We start from the raw sequence: 16,470 nt of genomic DNA on the forward strand, positions 1-16,470 counted from the left end.
CTATGTACACCAGTTTCACCAGTTTTATTCTCTTGGTGCTTCATTATTTATGAAGTGATTTTGTGCGTTAAAATCTGGTTGCTCATCGTCCATAAGTACTTCAAATAATTGTAAATCCTGCACATTGGCCATATTATGCAAATCACAACAGGCGTATATAACTCGTACTATTCGTGGTATATCTCTTAATTTAAAATGATATAACTGGCGGAACCGCTGTTTCAAACAACCAAATACATTTTCAATTATAACTCTGCAAGAAGTTAATTTCTGATTAAACATTCTTTGATTTCTGTTAAATATTCATTATCTTTATATGGAATGATTAGTTGTTGCAAACAAGGATGCAAGGATCCCCCACAAGAAAATAATTATCTGAAATAATATTAATAACATTAAAATATTGATATTTTTATAGCTTTCACGATTTACTACTTATTATTTTCTATTTTTAACTAACCTTCACAAAGTTGATGTAGATCATTATATAATGATGAATTTTTGAATACTGTAGCATCATGAACAGAACCTGGATACCCAACAAATACATCAATAAATTTTAAATTCTGATTAACCGTTTCTTGAATATGTAATGAAAAATATTGTTTTCTATTGATATAAGAGTCAGCATCTTCTATTGATTTGTCAATCCTTATATGAGAACCATCTATAGCACCTAAAAAAATATTAATATATAAGTAAAACATGAAATATTAATATGAGTTATTAATATGAGTAAAATCCGCCTTTTCGTCGGTTAGTGTTCCGCAAGGATATGTTACATACGCGGATACGCTCGTCGGTCTGTCCAGGTTCGGTATGAAAAAGCGGCAAGACGAATAAGTTCTCTGATATTAATATCTGTATTTAATATATGCTGGATGACAAGATTGCTTATAGATAATTAATCGTGATGGTGACAATAGCAGCGCGTTTTACAATGATTTAGTCAGTGGCGCAGTTGTCGTCCAAAGTAGTGGACGCGGATATTTACAGCGGACGCGGATCTATTACGGCGGCACGGGTCGCGGGTATTGACAGCGGACGCAGATCGCAGGTCTGTTACGGCGGCGCGGGTCGCGGGTATTTACAGCGGACGCGGATATTTACAGCGGACACGGATATTTACAGCGGATGCGAATCGCGGATAGATGCTCGGAGGCAAGGATGGCGGCGGCGGTCCACAGCGGCGTGGGCCGGCGTGTTCGGCCAGAAACACCTGGCGAGCTTGCCGATACGTTGCGTTTATGTGGAAGTCGGAGGAGATGCTTAGCCAACGCCAGTAACTCTTGACTGGGGCAGCGAACACGCTACCTCGAGCGTTCCTGGCAAGCGGATTTGATGGATCAGATAGGAGCGGAGAATCAGCTCTGGCCAGTACTGGCTGGGGCGGCGTACTCGCAACCTTTGCTTGGCGGATTCTCAGTTCGGGATCGGAGTCGGTTTTGTTAAGCGAGCCCGGCGGATGATTTCGAGGATCTCTCTCTTTTCTGATAGGATCGGGCTTTTCATACTCCGCAGATCGATAATTCGCAGGTGAAATTCGGCGTCTCTTCGGGTCGATCCGCGAATATTATTTTGCCGAACTAATTTGTAATAACAAAAATTTGTAATAACAAAATAACTTTGTTCGTTGCTTCTGATCTTCGAAACGGCGCGTTCGGATTTCTCCGGGCGCGGGTATTTCCGCCGTGTAGCGCAGATTCCCCGTACGGCCCGTAGGCCGTACTAATTATTTCGGTAATTTAAAGCGTTTATCGGCCCTTTGCGCCTTTTAAGATGGGTAATCGGTCGGTTTTTGTCCGGTAGGGTGATAGTTCGGACGGAACGATGCGACGGGGTGCATCATACATTTGTTAAACAAAAATTAAACAAAATATGATTATAAATGTGAATGCATACCAATTATACCAGAAAACCCCTTTTCTAGTATACCAGAATACCCTTTTTCTAGTAAAAAATAAGCTGATGTTTCTTCTGTTACGTCCAGCTCGAGGTAAATATTTTTTTTTTTTGAAAATGGATGGGGCTTGGAAGGACGCTCCAAATACCCTCTCGCAGGTGGGCGCGCTGAGGCGTCCCTACGAGTCGGACACACTGTGCTAAGCCACGAGTGCGAGTTAACGTCTTGATAAAGACGCTATGACTTCGACTGCGTGATGTGCGTCCGTCGGTCCGTAATTAGGCAAGAGAATTTAATCTCTTTTGTCAGGGATAGGATCATGCGCGAATCTTGGGATAACGAGGAATGAAAGAGGGAGCAAATAATTAAAACGATAAATAATTTAATTTTACATGTAATTAATAATTTTTAAAACGATTACAAGATTAGGTAGCTACAAGATCGTGTCATTATTTCTTGCGTTGAAATACATTTACTGACGATATATTTACATTTGAAAAAAAAAAATAAAACAAGAAGGGTGTTACGTACAGAAATTCATGTAATATAAATGTTCTAAAAATTGACGGATGTATTGTCTGGTTTCTGTGTACAAATTCTATTAGTTTAGTATTTTTAATCTGTTTAATTAATCTATTTAAATTTGTATTTTGTTATCTGTGTGTGGTTGTTTCGGAGAGGAGGTCGGGTTTTCAATAGTGAGGTCTAGGGGAGGAGGGGAAGGAGTCCGGAGTTCGTAGAACTCGTCCAAGGATTTCTGGGTGCGGAAATCTGGATATATCTGGAGGTCATGACGCTCTGGGAAGAGTATGCTGAAATCTGGGGGTGATCCAGGTTCAGATGGTTGATCGGGGAATAGGACGGAGAATATATGTATAAATAATGAGGTCTCCTGCTGGAACAACTCGTGGTTTCTTCATGTGTCAAAACCTCGGATGTCCTAGGCGAGGGGTAGTTCCCTGATTGACGAGCTCGCTTGTTGCGACGGTAACGGAGCCTCTTCAGGGCTCGCCTCCGTCTCTGAGCGTCGGGAAGAGTGGATGATGCAGCTTCCACTAGAAGAAATGGATTTGGAATATGAAGGAAATGTCATTAGTCGTGAATCTAAAGGCTATCTCTGAAATATTTCAAGAAACCGAGAGATCCGACAGAGGAGAGAAATTAAAAAGGGAAAGAGAAAATTGTAAGAGAGGAGAGAAAAAGGAAAAAATAGATTTCCCGAATTACTCGGCAGCCATGAACCTGCTGAGTGCTCCGCAACGCATAGGGAGCCCGAGAGGTTCGACGGCTGAAGCCAACAGAGAAGAAGCAGATTTTGCCGAATTATTCGGTGGCCATGAACCTGCTGAGTGCTCCGCAATGCATAGGGAGCCCGAGAGGTCCGACGGCCCAAGCAAAGAAAGAAAGAAAAAAGAAAAAGAAAAAGGGAGTAGAAGTGTAAGGAGAACGGCAGAGGATAGAAAGGATGTAAGGGAGGAATGAGGAAGTATAAGGAGAAAAGACCCGAAAACTATTATTAGAGAATTTTTCTATGTGTAATTAAACTTACTGTTACTCTGGAGACTTGGGACCTGCGAGATGATGAAGGCGGTAACGGTGTCGCCAGGAAACTTGCTCACTTGTACTTGTACTTGGTGAAATTGTTGATTATTTTCGACTGACACCGACTGAATTATTGACAACTGATAAACTGAAAAATGTTCTGACCGCGTGAAAAAAGGACGTAGCAGTGAGTGTTCTGTGCCTTTAAGGGCACTATATATATATATATATATATATATATATGAGATTTCGTTGAGGAAAACATCTGTACACGTGTTGTTTTTCCGCAATTAGAATAATAGGGATTATCCGCTTAGCCAAATTCTTAGTAACCGACTCCCGGAAGAGATCAGTTGCGTAACCGTCGCGATCTAACAGAGTAACAGAACATGTGTCACTCGTTTATCCGCTTAACTAAATTCTAATAACAGATACCCGAAAGAGAAGAATCATGCAGTCATCACGACATAACACTTCTTTTTCTGCTAATGTTGGGTATTTTATAATATTAGGCGCCAAAAAACATAATAAATTCTATCACTTTTGTGATTATATGGTGGTGTAAAGTGCTTATTGTGATAAGCAACATCTCGGTAAGATAAACTTTCATGCCCAACAAACCATAAATAATATAAAATGTGTTTTTCAACTGTTATTTTTGTACATTCCACACTAAAAAAACATAATAAAATATAAAATAGCATAATAACATAATATTATATAAAATTTAATATAAAATAGAACTGATACTTTTTTAAAATTTTTTCTATTTTCTTATTATCTATTAACAATCTTATCGTATTATTATTTCTACCCTGTTTTCTGTGTAGAAGTAAAAACATATACTTACTTTGTATAGAAATAAATATATCTGATTCTGTGAATCGATTTATCAATTTGTATGTTATTGCTCTGGATAATCGAAAATGCATTATGAAATCTTTGTCATCATAATTAACAATATAACAATATTTTCGATATAATTCTGTACTTTTTTTGTACTTTTTAGTTTTTGTACTCTTTTGACTAAACTAAATGGATGTAATATTAACAATGGATGTAATTCGTTGTGTTCTTAAAAAGTTAGGTTGAATCTTAGTGTTACGTCCGTGTTCTGGACGAAAGATAATATCTCTCGTCAGGAGGAGGAGAACTCGGGTGGATGCACGGAACCTCTCCTGTTTTCGCGGAACGACGTCATGATGCCGATACGCGAGTCGAACGCGCGTTAAGGGGGCAGGGATCGGGTCAGCGTCGGCGACGTTATTACCCTTGTCTGCACCTGCGCTATTGGTGGTCCGAACTTCTCCACGAAGTTCTCTGGAGTGCACTGGTTTTCGAATTCGGCCGCGGAGCGGAGGGCGGAGGCGTATTGATGCAGCGAGATGTTGGCTAGCCCCGGCTCTACTTCTATTAATTGCTCCGCGAGTTCTTCGGCGTGGCAGGTTTCGCGACGAATCCGCTTATTCGATTTCTCCCGATGGTGTCACAATGCCCGTTTCGTTCGTCCATTCCGGATGGCATTTGTTTGGTTCACTATATAAAAGAGAGTCAGATGAAAGAGAAATTGAGGAATCGAGATAAGGCAGCTTCACCGAATCAATCGGCGGCTTGCCAGGTTGGAATGTTGTGGAATCGGGGGAGGCAGCTTCACCGAGTTAATCGGCGGCTTGCCAATTTGGAATGTTGGAGTGTTTTAATGAGATAAATAAGTAGAGGTCGCGAACCAAACTGCCAGTTACCGCGGGGGAAGAATAATAAAGTTGGACTTACTTTTGTTGTAGCGGCCGCTGGTGATGGTCAAGAAAATGCAATGGCCAGGCTGGATCGTTGAATCACACGAAAATATAAGAATCGCGCACAGATTCTAACTGACAATTTCGGATGGTCCCGACCTTGAATGTAGCGATGAGAAGCAGGAAGAAGAGAGCGATCCGCTCCAAGTCGCGGTTTTTAAAGGATTTCGGAGGGGTGGGAATATCTGAGGGTGTGATGGATTTCCGTGTTGGCTTGTCGAATGATAGTTTAGGAAAATTGTGAATATAGAGGAAGGAGGGGAGCGATGTTCTGTGAATTGTGGTTGTTTTTATATTTCCAGATTTCCCAGCGAATGATAGAATTAGTTAATAAAAATTTTCCCGCTAGTTCACACCCTCAATCGTTCATTGATGTGCCCGCCAACGGCCACTAATCGTTTCTTCTTGACTGGCGTTTTTTTTTGTGTTTCCTCACCAATTTGGGGAGTGTCACTCCCGAACGATCCAACGCGTTTCCTATCCGTTAGGAATTTGCTTTTGTTAATATTAATTTTTATTGGTAAGTCATAAACTTGTCGGAATCGACAAGGCTGTTTACTAAGAATTTTTTTTGATAGTGAGACATATCTCGAGAGAAAGTTTGTTTATTTAGGGTTTCTTTAGATCATTCGAAGTGCTCCGTTTATGGGTTAGCTGCCGTTAATTTTTTTCTTCCCGAAAGAGAAGAATTCGTGAAGTCCCCCGGACGTAACACCCCCCGACTTAGACAAATGTTGGGAGTGCACAACATTTGCAACAATAGGATAATAATTCTTCTCTTTCGGTTTCTCCCTTTTTTTTTGTGAAGAAGAAGGAAGGAACAGGCGATCACCAAAACCCCTTCCTTATTCCCTCGTTCTTCCTCGTCTTCGCTTACATTAACTAACGTTACATTGTATTCTCAATACTATTTAAAATTAAGTTGTGCGCATCATTCACTCTTTCTTTTCCCCTCCATTTTTTTTCAGAAAAAATATCTTAAATGTTTCATGCCTAACATTTGTTAATGCGTATTTATTTCCAAAGGACTTATTTCTCCTTGTTGTAGAGAGTGAAAAATGCGCAAAACCTTGCATGTGGAGATGCTTGGATTAGATAAGAAGAATATTATTACTAGTGTTATTATTATTATTATTATTATTATTATTATTATTATTATTATTATTATTATTATTATTACAAATAAATTCGGAAGAATTATAAAATTTTCGAAAGGGTTTATGATAAATTTGGCTTAACTCTATCGTATTCATTATATAGCGTTCAAGAGGAAGGAAATGATTTTATATAACGAACGATCAGCAAATTCTTGTCTCTCTCCCCCTTTTTTTTCTTTTTTTTATATATATATTACGTGAGTACCACCAGTCGCGTCCCACTTGGTTTGGAATTATTTTTCCATGTTCTGCATTCCAAGATGGTTTTTCTATCCTCTTCCCCCGTTTTTTTTTCGGGGTCTTAATGCAAATGGTCAAGCCGTGGCCATTAGGCGTGTTAGCGCTCTTTACCTGCCTCAGTCATTGTGTATCGTCTGATTATATGATATGTTTGTTATATTAAGTAAGGTGACATTCGCATGACAATTTACTCGACTGGGCAATTAGATGTGTAGGATTATTATCCTACCACTAACTTGTTAATATTATTATGCTGCAGTTCAGGGTTGGTAATTGCAGATGAGGAGAGAAAAATAAAAATAATAAGCGCTCCCGCTCTCCGGTAGGCACTCAAGCAACATCGATATGAATAAAGAATTAATCGTCTTACATTTCCTCTCTCTTTATGCCACAAAAAGGAAAAAAAAATTATTATAATAAGTTTAATAATAAAGGAGGTGGATGATATATGTGTACAAGGAACTTAAGTAATTATGATTAAATTATTATTAAATTATAATGTTTATGATTGTTCAACTTAAACATTACTTTTGTTGCGAGCGCCGAGAAAGCAATCACGCTTACCGCTGACAAAGCGGATTGCGGCAAGCGATACTTTATCCGACGAATTATTATTTTACCAAGCGATAGCGATTACCAACGCTACCGTGCTAATCGCGCAAATATTGTGTAATCGTTCCACGGGAAGCAACTGTTAACCGGGTTGCGCGACCCTTACGCGGAAAACCGCCGCGCGACCCAGAAATATACCGCGAACGCTGACGAACATGTTGATGACACGGCAAGGACCGGCCGCCTGGAACAGGATGAAAACGGGAGACCGATAAGAGAGGTTTCGTCGAGATCCGCCGTGCCGTCACGTCTGTCGCGGTCCGAATTAAAAAGGACAATCTGTATCAAGTGTTAATAAAATTTATTGATTATCAAACAAAGTGGTGAGCGCCTCCTTCCCGCCGACTCCTTGACCGATCCACCGAAACGACCCGCACAACATTTCTGGTGGCAGCGGTGGGATCGTTTCGCAGCTACACCCAGTCATCTGGAAGGAACAAACGATCGGAATTCAAGGAAAAGGCTGGAAAAGAAGTCGACATCCCTGCGGCGAGAAAGAGCCGGTAGAGCCACAACGCAGAGCATATCAGTGACACCGGAGAAGCCACGATCTACCGCAACAGCCAGCGCCATGTCACAAACATGCGAATTGCAAGCGTAATGTAAGTCATAGAAAATTAAGGCAAGCGCATTAGATAGCGAGAGAAGCGTGTAGGTAGATGTCGAACGAGGGAGTTAACCAAATTCCTGCCCAAAGAAACACGTCGTGGCTACATAGTGCGTCAGCCAGCCGAGCGCTCAGCCCGAGCCCTCCGAGCCTCGAGCAGACGGAAAATTCACGCGATCCGCGCGATAACGTACGCCGCGATTTAAGTAATTATTATTCCGACGATAGTCTGACGAGTCAACCGGAATTACATCCGAACATTGTAATTGAACGCGTGTTTTCGCTTAGTGACATAGATAATAGCCTACTACCGAGTAGTGAGAGACGCGACGACGCTCTATTACAACCAACAGACGCAAGATCTGACCATAGCGACGGCACAAACGCAAGTAATCCTAGCCGCGGAGAATTCTCATTGACATCTTACGATAGTAGTGTGTTCGATCCAACCGAATTTTACACCGCCTCACGAAACATAAATCCAGCGGAAATGGCAAATCAATCCTCGGGCACACCGTTAAAATCGATCGCGGAAGAACAACAAGTAGTAAACAAAGAATTGGACGACGAAGTAAAAAGGATGAGAGCCACTTTAAGCCAGGCACACTGGAAATCTGACCCGGCGGAATCTTCGCACGACGCTCGAGATGTAATGTTGGTCGAATTGATAGAAGGCATGCGAGCACTACAGGGCCGCATAAGCCAACTAGAAGTCGTTAATTACGATCGGAGTGCAGAAAATGACGATCCGATAGAAATGACATACGGGCGTACACGGGACGATGTCCGAAATTCGCGAGATCCCGCACATACGTTTATGAAACTAAAAGAAGCCCGCGATATGATTCCGGAGATGGACGGATCATCGCGGAACCAAGTTCAAAAATTTTTAAACGCAAGCACGTATGCGATGAGCGAAATAAATCCTGCCGACGAAAAATCATTATTAAAAGCGATCTTGTGCACGAAATTAACAGGGAAAGCCATGCACGATTTCCAAACAAGGGATATACGCACGTTCATGCAACTGAAGTGCGAGATCGAGATGTGCTATTTGGCAAAGCGTAGCACTACGCACATTCAGCGAGAGTTTAATATAACCCGTCAAAAACCCGGGGAAAGCGCGCGAGAATACGGACTCCGCGTTGACAAACTAGCAATGGAACTCTATCAATCTATGATAGAAGGACGCGAGCACACCGCGGAGCAACGAATGGCAATCCTAGATACGATACAAGAATTAGCTCTAGAAAATTTACAACTAGGATTACGTGACGAGATACAAACAATAGTACGATCCAGGAACTATACGAATTTAACAGTCGCAATGCTAGGCGCGACAGCCGAAGAAAAATTAAAAGGTAGCCAACCTATAAAAATGTACAATAATGAGAAAGCTAGAAGCAACCAAGAACAGTATAGAAACTGCAACCAAAAACTGGAGTGCCACAAATGCGGTAGGCTAGGATATTTGGCGCGCGACTGTCGTTCAAGCCGATACACAAACAAATATCCGCTACCGCGAGCCGAACGACCGGCGAACGTAAATAATATCGAGAAATACTGCTCGTACTGCAAAAAGGCAGATCATAAGCGCGACGAATGCTGGTCTGAACGGTCGCCCGAGAAAGGGGCAGCCGAGACGCACGAGACAGGATAATGAAAAAGGGCGACAAATAAATACCGCTGTAATAATGAGAAAGAATAAGCAGCAAAGGGGGAGCGATGACCTATCGTTCACAAGCAGTGGCGACGACGAAGAAGAAGAGAAACCGAGAACAAAGATAACGCGAACCATACGCGAGCATCAAGTGACACAGGTGAATACGCCTCACACAAACGCCACGTTAGACTTGATTACCCTGCCGATGCGAGAGACAAAAAAGGGAAAAACAAGTTTCCTCCTCGATACAGGCGCCACTTTGACATTAATAAAAGTAGGAAATCTAAAGGGAAACACACTAATGCGCGAAGAGTGTTTAGCCCTAACCGGAGTTACAGGCCACAAGATACACACACTCGGAAAGATAAGAGCAATGATAACGCTAGGAGACCGAGAGATACAGCACACTATGTATGTGGTAAGAGATGACTTCCCAATAAATTATGAAAGGATATTGGGACTAGACTTTTTGAAAAATAAACAGCAAGCGAAATGCGATCATGGGAAAAAACAAGTCCGTTTGGCAACACAACTTTCAAACTCTACCCGTACAAGAAAACCATGCTAACGCCTCGCAATGAAACCATACTTCAGGCAGTAACCGATCGGAATAGCATTGGAATAGTAAATACAGTCGAAACCAAACCCGGAGTTTTCATAGGAAATTGTTTGGTCATACCAGAAGAAAATGTCCAATAAGTGTGATAAATACCACGGGAGAATCCGTGGAGATAACAACGCCGCTAGTCACGGTGGACGAGATAAAGACAAAAGACGCCGCACACATGTATACCATGGAGGTGTCAAGTAACGAAACAAGCGACGAGCCCATTCAAGCTCGTAAAGAAAAATTGCACAAGACAAATGCAAACCGAGCATTTAAATAAAGAAGAAAGGAAAACCATGTACCAGATTTGCGAAGATTTCTGTGATATCTTCCACCTAGAAAACGACCGCCTATCGTACACTAATGCAGTAGCACATGAAATAAATACGCGAGCAGATAGCGCGCCGGTGAATGTCCGACCATATAGATTACCAGAGAAGCACAAGGCAGAAGTAAATAAACAGATAGCGAAAATGCTGGACGACGAGATAATCCGTCCCAGCACGAGTCAGTGGAACGCACCCTTATTAGTAGTACCAAAGAAATTAGACGCATCTGGAGAGCGAAAACTACGAATAGTTGTGGATTTTTGGAAATTGAATGACTTAACAATTGGCGATTCTTTCCCGTTCCCGAATATCACTGACATACTAGACCAACTAGGAAACGCGAAATACTTTACAACATTGGATTTAGCATCGGGATACCATCAAATCCCCATGCATGAGGAACACAAACAAAAAACAGCATTCTCCACACCTTACGGGCACTACGAATTTAATAGAATGCCTTTTGGATTAAAAAATGCGCCTGCAACATTCCAGAGACTTATGAATTCCGTACTAACCGGATTACAAGGCCTCAAATGCCTAGTCTATCTAGATGACATCGTAATATATGGACCAAATTTGAAAGAGCATAACAAAAGACTAATTGAAGTATTCAAAAAACTAAGAGACTATAATCTGAAACTACAACCGAATAAATGTGAATTCTTAAGAAAGGAAGTGACATACTTAGGACACATTATCTCCGAAAACGGTATAATATCGGATCCTGCGAAAATAACGGCCGTAGCAAACTTTCCAATACCAAAACGGGTAAAAGATGTGCAATCCTTCATAGGATTAGCCGGGTATTGTAGAAGGTTCATCTAGAATTTTTCGAAGATAGCAAAACCACTGACAAAACTAACAAAAAAGGATGAGAAGTTCGCTTGGACAGCAGAACAACAGAACGCATTCGAAACATTAAAATAAAAGTTAACGACCACACCAGTTCTAGCTTACCCGGACTTCACTAAACAATTTATAGTAACGACAGACGCATCCGGATACGCCATCGGAGCAGTATTGTCGCAAGGGCCAGTAGGCCAAGACCGACCAATTGCATACGCAAGCAGAATTCTGAATAAAGCGGAACAAAACTATAATACAATACAAAACTATAATACGGAGAAAGAATTGCTAGCCATAGTATGGGCCGTCAAACACTTTCGACCGTACCTCTATGGAACAAAATTTCAAATAATTACAGACCACAAGCCATTGATCTGGCTATTTAGTATAACAGACCCTGGTTCACGATTAATCAGATGAAGGTTCAAATTGGAAGAGTACGACTATGAGGTAATACACAAGGCAGGTAAAGGCAATACAAATGCTGACGCGCTCAGCAGAAACCCGATCGCGCCTGACACACAGATAAACAGCATCGAGCGCGAAGGAAGAACGCGAATATAACAAAGAAGACAAGGAGCAAATAATGTACGAATATCATAATGCCCCCCTCGGAGGACATCAAGGCGTAACACGTACCGTAAATCGAATACGACTAATGCACAACTGGCACGGACTAATACGAGATGTGGAAGAATACATCGCCAAATGTGAATATTGCCAGAAAAACAAACTAAGCAAGAAAACCAAAATGCCTCTAGTACTGACCGACACAGCAGAAAGACCGTTTCAAAAATGCGCCCTGGACATCGTAGGACCACTCACGGTCACCATGAAAGGAAATAAATACCTACTAACATTTCAAGACGACTTAACAAAATTTAGTAAAGCAATACCGATATCAGACCAGGAAGCAAACACGATTGCCAAAGAGTTCACCACAAAAATAATATGCGAATTCGGAATACCGGAGACAATACTGATAGATCAAGGAACGAACTTCGTCAGTGAAATGTTCAAGGATGTATGCACCCTCCTAAAAATAACGAAAATTCAAACAACCGCGTACCATCCTGAAAGCAACGGAGCCCTGGAGAGATCGCACAGGACTCTGATCGAATACTTAAGGCACTATATAAACGAGGATCAAATCAATTGGGATGAATGGATCCCATACGCGATGTTCACGTACAAATACGACACCGCATACAGCAACGGGCTATACACCGTTCGAATTGATGTACGGGCACCGAGCAACATTACCTACGGCTCTGGCAGCGCCGCCGAAACCATATTATACATACGATAACTACGCGCAAGAATTAAGAGAACGACTCAGAGCCACACAGAAAGTGGCAAAACATATTCGCGAAGCAGAACAAAAAGCAAAAAACTATGCAGATAAAAATACGAATACTAAAACCTTTAAAGTAGGAGATAAGGTTCTCCTGCATGACGAAGCAGTGCGCAGAGGACGATCGAAGAAATTAGAAGCACCATGGATCGGTCCATATCAAATAATCGAGAAAACCTCTGATGTTAATTACAAAATTAAACAGAAACGAAAAATTACGACGGTGCACGCGAACCGACTCAAACTATTCATCGAAGATTAGCAAACAACGCATACGAATAATTACCCGCAAAAAGCAAAAAACAAAAGCAGTAAAATAAGGACATTAACAATAATGACAGCATAAAATAGAGTTAGTAAAAAGAAAAAATACAGGACTCACCAGTCACGCAGGACAGTGACGAACCGCTGCCCGGTGGCAACGCAAACCTGCCCCCTCGCGGGGGTAGAGCTTCTCGCAGACGGGCGGAGGGGGCACAGGAGACCTCTCAACGCAGATCGCTTGAATACGGGGACAATACTCCCCCAGACGACCGTGGACGGCCACCTAGACGACATCCTCAAGGCTACCCGTTGGGCCGCCAGGCGATATGACCGCCGCACGCATTCGCCGCACACATGATGGGAACATGTTCCCGACCACACCTAGTGCACTGCATAATGGAAAATAAACTAAGAAATAAACAAAAAACCGTCCACGACGCGCGACAGATCACGGTCGACGGCAGATTGAACAAAATAATTTATAATATTAAACGTAGCACACAAAAAAATGCACGACGAGGATTCACGGAAAAGTAACCTGAATCCTAAACTTGCAGGATGCTCCTTATGTGGAGAAGAGCAGGACAAGCGACACCTGACTCTCGGCATACTCTTGACTGGGAATTGTTCTCACACCAGCCAGGAATCTACTACGAGGAAATCGGCCAGCTGAGACAGGCTGAATCGGCATGGAGATTAGTGATAAAACTGAGCGCAAAAGAATTAGAGATCAGACACCAGCAATTGCAAGACTATATGGAGGAAACCGCAATACAGTGTCGAAAGAATAGGCAACGCCCAGTTAGGTTGCCGAAACATTATGAGGATAATAGAAAGAAAAAACACCAAACTGATCACGCTGTTGACACAAGTAGAAACGCTATACAAAACGACTGACAAACGACGAGAACTGCTAGATGCGGTCGGGTCGGTCAAATATTATTCGGTTAGCAAAATATTATTCGGAACGATGGACGCCGACGATCAGAAACTAATAGACGAGCAATTGCAAACGTTACGAACAAACGGCAAGGTACTGCAGCACGCAGTAGCAAATCAAATAAAAGTAATCAACGCCACAATAGCGCACTTGGATGAATTAGAAAATACTCTAAATTATAATGAAAATCTGATAATGAGTGCGACAAAACGACTAGAACAACGGTTGACCGAGTCCACACTACAGGCAGACGTAGACGAACACTTACTAATCCTGACAACGATAATGAACGATTTAACGAAGGACACGGAAAATATAATAGACTATCTGACATACGGAATGATAAAAACGGAATGATACCGACACGACTACTACCCATCAAACATATAATAACAGCCCTCAAAGAAGCGGCTACACAATTAACCATGGGATTACACTTTCCTTTTAAAATCCAGATTGAGCACTGGCAGACCATACACACATACATCACTTTTAGCGCGTATTCAGATGGTCCATACATATACACAATCTTGCGATTTCCGGTAGTAGCATACCCTACATTTAAACTAGTTAAAGCAATACCGTTACCAGTACACGATCATGCGAATGTATTCGCCTACATAAAAATAAACCATCCCTTGCTAGCTATGGATAGAGAAACACCACTACAAATTACTAGAGGAAGTAGAGTTAGAACGCTGCATACGAGAAACAAACACATACACATGCGAACAGAACTTCGCGACATATTATCCGGAAACGGCACCATGCGAGGTGCAAATATATACACATACACCGGGACAGCTCAATTACTGCGAAAAGAACCATATGATATCTAACACACCGTTGTGGATAGCACAACGGTGTGTTAGATTTGACGGAGGAGCAAGCGGCTCTACTCCACGGTACACAAGCAAGAAATTAGCATTAAGTGCGAAAAGCAAATAGAAGAGCAAATTATATTAGAAGAAACCGGAAAAATAAAACTAAAAGATAATTGCAAACTAATCACACCAAACGTAATATTAAAAGCACGAAAAATTGAGGGAATAAAATATATCCAAAACTACCTCCCCGAGTACAATATAACATTAAAAATAAAAAATAAAGACACCAATAAGAATAAGCTAGCGAAAACCGACACGTTACGACAAATAATTAAGAACCCCGTAGATTTAACCAAGTTAAGCATAAGTCTAGAAGAAATAAGAGAAACTCTAGAAGATAGCGATTATAACTTACTCAAAAATAAATACACTGTATACTCTATGGGAACAGGCACCTGCGTAGTAATAATAACTATAATAGGATTAATAACATGGCGCACAAACAAAAACAAAAATAAAAAGCAAAAGAAAAGCGAGACCGCACAGAGGCGCCGCGACGATGCTATGTTATATTAGTCATAAGCACACGATTATATTACAGTTACGCGACAACATATGTAAACTAACAAGTAAGATCACCTTCCATCGAAGGGGGGGAGGGATGCCGCGAGTGCCAAGTAAGGGACACATGGAAACCGAACCCTCCATGGTTCTCTTCCATCAAAGGGGGAGGGATGTCGCGAGCGCCGAGAAAGCAATCACGCTCACCGCTGACAAAACGGATTGCGGCAAGCGATACTTTATCCGACGAATTATTATTTTACCAAGCGATAGCGATTACCAACGCTACCGTGCTAATCGCGCAAATATTGTGTAATCGTTCCACGGGAAGCAACTGTTAACCGGGTTGCGCGGCCCTTACGCGGAAAACCGCCGCGCGACCCAGAAATATACCGCGAACGCTGATGAACATGTTGATGACACGGCAAGGACCGGCCGCCTGGAACAGGATAAAAACGGGAGATCGATACTAGGAGAGGTCTCGTCGAGATCCGCCGTGCCGTCACGTCTGTCGCGGTCCGAATTAAAAAGGACAATCTGTATCAAGTGTTAATAAAATTTATTAATTATCAAACAAAGTGGTGAGCGTCTCCTTCCCGCCGACTCCTTGACCGATCCACCGAAACGACCCGCACAACACTTTATTGACTAAATAAGTATACGAGATAAAAAAAGGTATAGCTAATCGAAATAAGGATAGTATAATAAAACAAAGGTTGTATAATTGAGTAATAAAACAAGGGTTGTATAATTGAGTAATAAAACAAACGTTGTATAATTGAGTAATAAAACAAAGGTTGTATAATTGAGTGATAAAACAAAGGTTGTATAATCGAGTAATAAAACAAAGGTTGTATAATTGAGTATATAGACTTAAAAATTTTTTTAGATTGCTGGGAAGGTATCCACGATTCGGGCCTCTTTCTCGATTCGTGCCTCCCCTAGAGATACCAATGCGTCACGAAGGTTCGTGACCCCCCAGTCGTCCTCGTGCGGCAAGACTAATTTGACCATTGCGGCCCCATTTTCCAATGGACGTACGATGTTAATATATCCACTGCGTCCTTCGGCTAGGATTCGGCACAGAGCTCTAGTTTTCTTGGATCAAAATCTAGTTGGTTTAGCCGGTCCTGTGTAGGCTAGTCCACAGGTAAGAGCCTGCCAGCTTAACTCTTGGAAACGTCCTTCCAGGCGGAAGATTTGATGGAATGGTCTCCAC

The 16,470-nt window shown here is 41.8% G+C and overlaps 1 protein-coding gene across 3 annotated transcripts in view; it reads left to right on the plus strand.

Moving 5' to 3' along the window:
• LOC105433680 (uncharacterized) overlaps positions 1-16,470 on the plus strand; it is a 102,325-nt gene that overhangs the window by 6,266 nt on the left and 79,589 nt on the right. For 2 of the 3 annotated variants that reach the window (XM_089070808.1, XM_089070807.1), the window contains one exon: positions 5,230-13,773. The exons of the other annotated variant lie outside the window; for it this stretch is intronic. In XM_089070808.1, the coding sequence (XP_088926934.1) occupies positions 7,910-9,517 (1,608 nt within the window). In that variant the 5' untranslated portion in view covers positions 5,230-7,909 and the 3' untranslated portion in view covers positions 9,518-13,773. Of the gene's footprint in view, positions 1-5,229; positions 13,774-16,470 lie in introns of those variants that run through there. 3 annotated transcript variants of the gene reach the window in all.

The sequence above is a fragment of the Pogonomyrmex barbatus genome, unplaced genomic scaffold (genome assembly GCF_055798465.1).
Source record: "Pogonomyrmex barbatus isolate J1 unplaced genomic scaffold, ASM5579846v1 scaffold11, whole genome shotgun sequence".
Lineage (NCBI taxonomy): Eukaryota > Metazoa > Arthropoda > Insecta > Hymenoptera > Formicidae > Pogonomyrmex > Pogonomyrmex barbatus.